This window comes from Hemiscyllium ocellatum, chromosome 13, assembly GCF_020745735.1.
Source record: "Hemiscyllium ocellatum isolate sHemOce1 chromosome 13, sHemOce1.pat.X.cur, whole genome shotgun sequence".
Classification (NCBI taxonomy): Eukaryota; Metazoa; Chordata; class Chondrichthyes; order Orectolobiformes; family Hemiscylliidae; genus Hemiscyllium; species Hemiscyllium ocellatum.
This window is the reverse complement of record NC_083413.1, coordinates 36,955,610-36,966,150: the sequence shown is the minus strand read 5'-3', so window position 1 is coordinate 36,966,150 and position 10,541 is coordinate 36,955,610. Positions and strand designations below refer to the sequence as shown.

Sequence of the window (10,541 nt, the reverse complement as noted above, 5' to 3'; positions counted from 1 at the left end):
AAACATTTTAAAAGTACTGGGAAATTACACCAACTGTATTGCAATAGACTATGCTTAAAAAGATTTGAAGGTGAGTGTATATTATGTCTACCTATTATCAATATTTTCCCGATTTGGAAGTGCCAGTGTTGGATTGGGGTGTACAAAGTTAAAAATCACACAACACCAGGTTATAGTCCAACAGGTTTAATTGGAAGCACTAGCTTTCGGAGCGACGCTCCTTCGTCAGCTGGTTCATCACCTGATGAAGGAGTGGCGCTCCAAAAGCTAGTGTGCTTCTAATATTTTCCCAGTAACTATATATCTCATTTCTCTGATTTATCTTACAGCAATGTAGAATGATTCCAGTTCTAAATCCAAACAGTTTATTTCCAGAACTTTAACATATCTTTGAACTTATAGGTTTCAGCATACAGAAACCCTTCAGTGTAAGCCCCAGGACTTACCCAGAATCATCTTTGATGTGTGGGATCAATCACAGGCTTAAACAATCAAGCACAATTACATTGATTGGGGAATGGGCTAGAATAATCAAATACAGATCAATTACCATTAAAACCTATATTGAATCAAAGACAAGAGAGATTGATTTGTAATATACAGTAGGGAAACAGTACATTCAGAGGTAGTTGAAAGCAGTCTTACGCTTATTTAACTAGAAGAGATAATGGTTCACACTTGTTATGATGACAATCAGCAAGTGGATGGCATAGCAATGGTCTTGGAAAGTGAAGGTTTAGAAATTGGTATGTAACAGAGTACACATGAAAGCTAAATCTGTGCTACTGCAACATGTCAACCAAAGGACCGTATGAAAAAAATGGAACCAAAATCAATCTGTGTGTGGAGAAACCATTGGCAGAAAAGTAAAAGACGTTCACTTCAAAATAATCTCTCCTTAATACATTTATGTGATACATCGTATTTAATTATCCACAACGTCTGCACCTTCAGCTCTATAATGACAATTAGTGTGCAAACAAAGATTTTGCTTTTGAGATATGGTGATACTGCACTGCAAGTGGTCATATATTCCATTAGGTATAATAATATGCACAGTTCCTAAATGGATTCTATTCACTGACTACAACCAGTTTGACAAAAAGTGTATTGTTTTAAATATGGATTTAAGATTTATTTTGTAGATTTTGGCTTTTCTCTGAACTTCCAAGATGCTTTTGAGTTAACCTTATCAAGTGATTTATCCTAAGGATGTTTGTAAGAAAATCTGTAACTACTATATTGAGTACATTTACTTTTTCAAAGTCTAAAAAGATACAAACATAAAATTATCAGACAGCCTAAATTGCTTCTTCAATTACACAAACACCCTCTTGGATTGCCCAATTAGTCTAATTTGTCAATGGTTGTTCTCAAAACCCAGCATGCTAGGAAACATCTATCTCCATATCAAGTTAATTACTTCTTATAACAGCATAAATGTTTGGGTTGAGCCAGCATTCATGCTACAAAAGAATTCCATTCCAATTTGTTACTAATGCAGGGCAGTTAACATTCACAATGAATAAAAGCAGCAAGCAGTTTAGAACAAACATCAGTTTATTCTCTTTTTATTGGCTTTAGTTCTTTAAGCCAGGAGTTGGTAGAAAAAGCCTCAACTAAGTGTGAACCAAGCCTGGGTGTTGATGTTATGTGAAAATAAATAGGTTCTTGCTTTCAGAACTGCAAACATTCAAGTTTTTTTTGTTATTGCAAATTAGTAAATCAAATGTTTTGGATGTTCAAGCACTTACCTTTCATTCATCACCAATTCTAATATTCCTTCCAAAGCAAAGCTCTGCTTCTGAAAGGCCACTTCCTTTCAGAAACCAAGTAATGCTTTTAAAATTAATTTGATGGCTTTTGATTAATTAGGTAATATAATTAATAGAACACATTACTGAAGTGTTTTCAGATTTTCTGTACTTAGAACATATGAAGTCGATTTAGTAATTCAGTGAATGGATTAGATTTAAGAAGTAAACCAATAAGACAGAGGAAAAAGATCATCTTAAATCGCATCACAAATAAGAAGGGATTAAATATTATTTGATAATAGAAATTTATCTTTTTGTGATTTGAGGCCCCTTATTATTTAATATAGATAGAGCCAATAAAGAAATACGAAGTGAGATATTAAATGACACATTTTATAAGGACACCTGTTTAAGTTTGAAATATTGTTAGAAATGTACTGACTGAAAGAAGTTTTCTTTGTGTGCAGAAGGAAATTAGATAGCTTTTGTTCCTGAAATTAAATTTGTTTCTGATACTGTATTCATGGTCAGTGCCTATTTTAAATAATAATCATTGTGTCTGCCTTCTAACAGTAGAATTGAACATTCACATTGCATAATTATTCAATTAAAATAAAAGCGAGGATAGGGTAGCAGTAATACTTATTGTGAAATCCCTAATTGGAAATGTTTTGTGTGTGATTAATTAACATGGCTTTCACCCTTCCATTTGTTTCCTCTCCATGCAGTTCTAGACCAGCAGTTGTCTGAGCAGTTTCAGATGGACCAGTCCTTCCACATGAATTCTCTCCCTGAATCCAATGAATAGGAGAGATCAAATATAGGTTCACCAACACTGTGCGTATACATTCCATAGGTGGTATGCATAGATTTTCTTTATTGATCTTACCAGTTTGTATTTCTGCTCTTGTTTCAAAAATTATACTGTTACAATAATTTTTTAAGAGACCACCATTAGTATCATATTTCATGTCTGAGTAGAATTATTCCCAAAACCTTATTTTTTCAGATTTTCTCAAGACAAGAGGAAATACTTCTTACTAAATCTTATTTTTTCCAATGCAGTGACAGCAGAAATTAGACAGTTACCATTATTTGCGCAAAGGAACATATAGTAATTTAAATTCCATATTTAAGAACAATTGCATTTAATTAGACTTAAGTGATGGGTTCATGAAGTTCAAAATCTACCAAACACTGAAAGAACCATGAAGGAAAGTCAACAAGCTGTTTGAAGCAAACAAAGAAACATTACTGATAGTTTATTTGGAATTCTTAATTGTTGCTATAACAAAGGAAATGATAGACAAAAGAAGACACAAGTTATATTCTAAGGAACAGTATCACATACTACATTTACAATATTACAAAATAGATGAGTGCAAGTAGATTTCATAGGAACATTCACAGTGGCATCTTCCATTTAACTGGGAAATTCTAAAATTTTTAGTGCTACAAAACCTTTGCACAATTAGTAACGGAGAGAACTGCAACCTCTGTTAACGCCTATGTGGAAAATAATTTGGAACGCTTTATTCAGCAAGGTTTATTAGAACCCCAGTTGTAGCAAAATAGCCCTGCGCTTAATCAAAAAGATGATCCACTTTCACCCTCTCTGTAATTCAGTTCGAAAATAGAAGTATAACAAAGACTAGCAATTACTTAGTTGCAGACTCAAGTACATCCAAAACAATCAGGCAATATGATCAAACGCTTACAGCCAAAGTATGACGGATCTTGCAGCTTTTCCAATTATAGAGCTTCATTTCCCAATTTTGGTCTGTAATAATTGTTACTCGGGTTCTCTTAGTTTTACTGGGAGGAAAAATACACTCTCTTATCTCTCCTGAGATGCTGTTAAAGCATAAGCAATCAGGCCACGTCAGTATTCTGGGGAGGTTTCAGGAGGAGGGGTGTGAGCACTGAATATTACTGCTGTATAGTCAGGGCTACATCAAGCCCAAAAACATTTCAGTAGGCATTCAAGGTAGGTTATGTTTCTTGGGAAAATAAAGAACATTTATAAATCATATCCAGCATCTAACTACAAATGAAAAGCCAGACCCAGTCAAACATAACTGTTGCTTATGAGATGTAACAAAGTCATTGTTATGGGCAATCTGAAGCGAATGAATTGCTCATAATTTTGCAGGAAAACAGCTACAGCCAATAAAACATTGCATGGAAACTGTTTTTTGCACTGCCAAACCATTATCATGCCAGGAAAACAGCAACACAAAAAAGAAAGCCATTGGCGAGGACCTTCATCAATTAACAACTTCCTCACATGTGAGTGCATGATCTGAAGCACCTAGCCAGAAAATAATGGCATCCCTGGGTACCTTAACAGTCTACCTTTCTGAATAGAATTGAAAAGAAAAAAAAAATTGCATCCATGTATCATTATTAAATTGGCCAATATAGTCATCAAATTCACGCACTTCCATACAGGATTCACTTTTTTTTAAAAAAGAGATTTATGTTTTGAACGTGCCACATCAAACAGTATTTCAGGCACTCACATGTGATTTTAATTTGAGTGGGATATTGGCTGTATTATTCTTGATTATATGTTAAAACACTTGCAATTTAAACAATATGACAATGAAAGTCAGAAATACCACAGTATTCTTTGTTTATAGACTATATCACACAGTGATAACAAAGAAATATCCTACAGCAACAGCACTGAAGCCCCGTGCAATCCAATTTACAGCAATACCTCACAAGATGCAGACACAAATACAAAAATATAAAATTTGAACCATAATGCACTTTTCCTTTACTGCATCAGTGGAAACTATTTTATCCAAAATTAGAGGATTCAACTGTGGGAATTTAAAAGATTTAGACATTTGCATGTTTTTCAATAGACCATTGAAAATTAATTTATCATCTGACTATAATATGTTGAATGGTATAAAACTAGAAGGTTAAAAGCAAATACCTCTTATGTGAAATATTTTTAAAAAGACATGTCGTCTGTTTTTAAGAACATTCCAGCAGCTGCTTAATCTTGTACGAAGATTATAATTTGGCCATTTTAGCACAAGACATAGCCATGCCATTGTGACTGGAGAATGCTTTCCAGCATGAAAAATAACAGAGCAAGTAATTTAAAGATCAGTACGAAAGATTCTCAAAGCTTGAGCTACATACCGTGCTAAGAACATTTCAGCAAACAGTTCGGCACTTCATAGCATGCAAACCTGTGAAGTGCTTGAACCTTCGCATCAAACCTCAGGCAATTATTTGTGCAAAGGTTATTTTTACAGTCTTTTACAAAATACAGACCGATTGTTTGGACGCCTCAAGACCAGTATCAAAGGGAGAAACACATGCCAGGGTCACAAAGAATTCATTGATCTTCTGCATCATCCTCATCCAGAGATACTACACCTGAGGAAGCAACGTCTGATACTTTTCTACGTCCCTCATACTCGCCGTCCTCCTTCTTACAGATGGTTTTGTAATCTTGACATGACAAGTCATCTTCCTCCGGAGTAAAACAAGATTCAGCATAAGACACAGAATAAGAGGAGTCCTCACAGATAAGGTTCCTAAAGGCACATTCAGTGTTGCTGTTTGGTTGCAGCTGAGAGATCATGTCCCTATGACCAGTCATTGCACTGATCTGACCAAACAGTTTTGTGGCTAATTCGGTGGGGGACCCCAGCTCCATTTTAAGCAAAGGGTGATCTTCCAGACTGCACAGACTTGAACAAAGGGTCTCTGGGGAGACAGTTTGGGAGGAATCACTTTCCTGCTCACATGATGCCTGTCTCACTGTGAGTTTGCACAAATGGCCATGCAGCATTTCTCTCGAGTAATTCACTTGTGGGTACTGTCCAGCTGCATCTGAAACAATAAGATAATTGCAGTTCAAAAATACAGTGATATGATTGGATATTATAGTTCTACAGTGTCTTGATTGTTGGGCAAAAGTCATTCACAGTAGGTAGAGATTTATTGCATTCACATACAGTATTTCATCGCATGTTCTAAAGATAAAATCTGAATGGGACAGACAATACATTCTAAAAAAAGTAACAAATTATTTAAAATAAATTTTTTCCTTTTCCTATCAAAATAATTCCCTAAGAAGTTCCCCAATGTTTTTGCCTTCTTAGAACTGAATATTTGGTACCATGATTTCTTGTTTTACTGTTTGAGGCCACACTTTTCTAAGGTGTACCAGCCAAATTATAAATTTCTTTTCAGTTTCACAGGGTATCAATAGAGACATTCCAGGTGGATTTCACGGACTGAGGGCTAAAGACTGGTGAAGATTATGTCACAAACAACTTGTAAGACTTTTTCAGCAACCACAGAATAAAAACACCAGAATTGGATTAGACCATCTTGCCATCAAGCCTGCTCCATTGCTTAATCTAATCATGGATGATCCTAGACTTCTAGGAGAAAGTGAGGACTGCATATGCTGGAGATCAGAGCTGAAGGTCTCATGCCCGAAACGTCGATTCTCCTACTCCTTGGATGCTGCCTGACCTGCTGTGCTTTTCCAGCAACACATTTTCAGCTCTGATCCTAGACTTCAACTCCATACCTCAACCTGATTCCCATTCTCCTTGATTCCCTAAGAGACCAGAATAGAGTTTAAAAATCTATGACAGAGATGATGCATCTGACTTCAATGCCCATATTAAAGTCAAGAAAACTGGTCAGGCTCTTTCTCCTTATATTATAAAATGACCCTCTACTGGAAGTGCTTGTAACTAGATGCTAAGCAAGGAGACGAATGATCCAGAATGATCCACCATGATAGCCTACCTACAGTCGTTGTCAAGGGTCACACATGAAATGTGGGGCAGCACAGTGGTGCAGTGGTTAACAGTGCTGCCTTATAGCACCAGAGTCCCAGGTTTGATTTCAGCCTTGGGCAACTGTGTGGGGTCTGCACATTCTTCCTGTGTCTGTGTGGGTTTCCTCTGGGTGCTCCTGTTTCCTCCCACAGTCCAAAGATGTGCAGGTCAGGTGAACTGGCCATGCTAAATTGCCCATAGTGTTAGGTGCATTAGACAGAGGAGAAATGTGTCTGGTAGGTTACACTTCGGAGGGTCGGTGTGGACTTGTCGGGCTGAAGCACCTGTTTCCACACTGTAGGGAACCTAATCATGTTTATACATCATGCTGTGACAAGCAGCCATGTAGCAATACACGTTCTGAAGAGGTCATATCGAACTCAAAACCTTGATGCTGCCAGACCTGCTGAGCTTTTCCAGCAATTCATGTTTTTATATCAGCTTTCTTGCATCCATAGTATTTTGGTTTTACATAAAATGAGCCCTTTGAGATAGGATGAGGAGGGAGATGTTGGAGGAAGATAGAAACTGTGAGATGACATGTGAAGTTACAAAAATTGCAGGAACAGTAATTGATCCTTGAAAAGTTTCAGAACTGCAATCAAATGGTGGAAATATAGACCAAGAGAAACAGACAGAACACAAAATATTATTCATGCAAGTACAGATGTGTTATTCACAAACATATTTTGAATTATGATAATAGTTTAATTGGCTCCATACTGCTTATGCTTCATTTATACTTGAATAGACACAAGGTAATATATGTAAGGAGAATCATGAAAACTTAGGACAATAACAAAGAACAGTGTACTTCTATCGCAGCACCACTACCATATAATTCAGTATAGATGCATAATAGTGACAAAGAATACAATGATAGCAGAACAAAAGTGGTTTGAAAGGGACCATTACCAGCTGGCAGGGTGCTGTCACTAGTTGGTACAAAATCTTCATCATATGAGTCATCATTTGAATCATCGCCGTCAACAGATGACCACGCTTTGAGTTTAGCCTCTGCAATCTCAAATTGTTCTGCCACACCTGAAATGCAAATACTCTATTTAAAAACATGGAGTGAACAGAAATCAGTAAATACCTGTGTGTGCTACCAAATTAAAGCGTTCCCGAGATCTGTAAAACTACGATATTCATCCTTGAACTCCAACCCATTCACTAATATTACAAAACATTTTTGAGAGGACGTTTTTAAGAACGTATGTAAAGAAGACTAATTGAAATAGTGATGTTTCTGTTAGTAGCTCAGTGACAATGTGATATTACCAATTGTAATTGCTCAAATGCGTTATTAATAAATGGATTGTCAATTTAAAATGTGCACCAAGTGCCATGGATGGAAATAAATTTGCAGCAATGTGAAAAGTCAACTATCTTCATTCACAATAGTAATCTATTTTCTTTATGTAATCAAACAAATTTCTATACTCTTGTATATAAATATATACAGTGGTGAATCTGATGTTGCACATCACAAACTCTGCATTGGTCCTAGATTATTTGAATGTATTTATAGGGTTATAAAATGGAAAGCATGTTAAAAATATCTTTAAAAATATTCTTAAAAATTAAGCAGATATTTAAAAATCTGACATACCAAATTAATATTTACAAAAAAAAGGAAAAACCATTCTTATGATGAGATTATATCTACTGGGCCAAAAAGGCTAAAAGGAGATCTAACAGAGGTTTACCTTCACCTCACAATTGATGCCCTTGTCCCAAGAAAAACCCTCACTGCCTCCCATTCTGGCTATCTCCCTTAGTGTGTCCCCCATTTTTGCTCCCTCAATTCTGAAGGGTGCATATTTGGTTTAGCCATTTGGTTTCACCTGATCTGGCTAGAACATATCTAAAGAAGGAAGAAGTGAGTTTCATGGGGCTTCACATCATAAGGGATTTGATCAAATCCAAAATGTGTTCAAATAGAAAATTTAAATTATAGGCATTAATTACAGTACGTTCAAAAACTTCCAGGCATTTTGTATATGATACTCAATCACTGTCAAACGAAAAATAATTGGTATTTAGGTATTCCTCTGAAACATTACTAGACACTAACCCTCATCTTTAATGATTAATAATTGTTTAACACAAATCTTCCAAATAAACTGGTTTTCTGAATTGACACCACTATATAGAGTTTGTAAGAGAACCTAACTGATGTTCAGACTGTCTTCAATATACAAGAGAACAACCAGTTAATCAGGTGAGTAAATTTATATCAATTCTATTCATTTGTAAAGTGGCAATAAAACAAATCACAGCCCAATAAACAGCAGAAAAATACTTGTTGCAAAATAGAATATGCCAATTCTATATTGTTCCTTATGATGGTAATAGTTTTGTATCCAAGCACTCTCAAAATCGATTTTATGTGTTTGCCTTAACAATGTAAGGTTCAGTTCAAAGTCTAGTGACCACTTGTTACGTGTTTAAAAGCTGAAACACAAATTTGAATATTTTTTCTTTCATCCTCCTGAGGTTGCTTATGTCAACCCGGGTCTGATTCCAAAGAAATCCCAAAATCTCTCACTGAACCAAGTGTTTTATGCAATAGGGAGACAACAAAAGTCAACAAGCTCCACAATAATTGAAAACAGCATATTTAGGTTTGGTCTGGTCCTCGTCTAATGTTCATATGCTTACACTTTCTACCAAGAGTTACTTGATGAAGAGAAACATATTGCTTGACTAATCTATCCCTATTTAAAACTGAGGTCAATCATATTATCTCCAGTAAAATAAAACAAAGAACTGTGGATGCTGGAGATCTGAAACATCTCTCTGCAGATGCTGCCTGACCAGCTGAGTTTGTCCAGTAATTTCAGTTTTTGTTTCTGTAATCTGCAATTGCTGTCTGAGATGAAATTAGATTATTTAGTGTGAATTACCTATTCTGTCTTTATAATTGATTACTACACTGAGCAATGCTCTCATCCAAAAGCTAAGCTATCAGGAGAAAATCCACTCTCATGAAAAGTGTTATGATGATACTCAGGTTACTGGGTAAAATTTTGTGGAAGTAACCAGATCCTTGGCTGCTGGCTAAAGAACTGGCAAGAACCATGTGTCACTTCTTTTGCAGATGACTCATCACATCATATAATAATTTGGCTCTTGACAAACCAGCAGAAGCCTTAGCCAGTATCAAGGACCAAAGATGGAAATCATAACCACGAACAGCAGCTAGACAATCAGGGCAGGGAGGAGATGGCTGCTATCTGCATGATACCCACCAGTACCTAAGATCATTGCTGGATTCCAGGCCAGCAGTAAATGATGGTGGCTGCAGGGGAGATGGTTGGGTCCCTTGATCAGACACTGAGTGCCTTTAAATGAGGGACTTCTCCAGAAACCTGCATGTAATCCACATGGGTTTGCTTATCATACTGCAAGCTCCCCTCTGGGTTAATACCAATAGTGGTAGGATGAAGGGTTTAAGGTGGCATTAATTAGCCACGTAACGTCTCAATTGGCTACAAGGTGAGAAGGCCACAGCATCATGGTGGAAGTGGAGAATGTGTCACTTTCCCTCCAGCCACCAAACTTGCCTCCAGAGATTGCACAAGCTTCCCCAGCTTAAATGATTTCTACTCGAGCAAAATGGAAAACAGGAGTTCTATAAAGGTGACTGACTCCTCCATAATTGATATCCATAAACTCTTCGAGTGCTTCACCCGGGTTATTCTCTTTGGTACAGCTCCATCAGTCCATTCAATTTGAAGGGTGCATAATTGGTTTAACCAAATGTTCCTAGAGCTAGAACACATCAAGGAATCTTAAACCTCTATCTCCTATCATAGAACTACCCATTACTCTAAGACTATTGTGGGGAACAGAGGTATTTTAGGGGATTATTTTGCGTTGTATTCATAACTTTCCAAATAATAATTCAATTGTGCAGTGCAAATGAAAAACAAAATGCTATTGATAAAGAGCA

General features: G+C 36.4%; 1 protein-coding gene across 1 annotated transcript in view; it reads right to left on the bottom strand.

Moving 5' to 3' along the window:
* Positions 1-4,798: 4,798 nt before the first annotated feature.
* LOC132821511 (protein FAM131A-like) overlaps positions 4,799-10,541 on the bottom strand; it is a 51,626-nt gene continuing 45,883 nt past the window's right edge. The window contains exons 5-6 of the mRNA XM_060834114.1: positions 7,496-7,624; positions 4,799-5,615 (exon numbers count right to left, since the gene is read on the bottom strand). Coding sequence (XP_060690097.1) covers positions 5,116-5,615; positions 7,496-7,624 — 629 coding nt within the window. The 3' untranslated portion in view covers positions 4,799-5,115. The remainder of the gene's footprint in view (positions 5,616-7,495; positions 7,625-10,541) is intronic.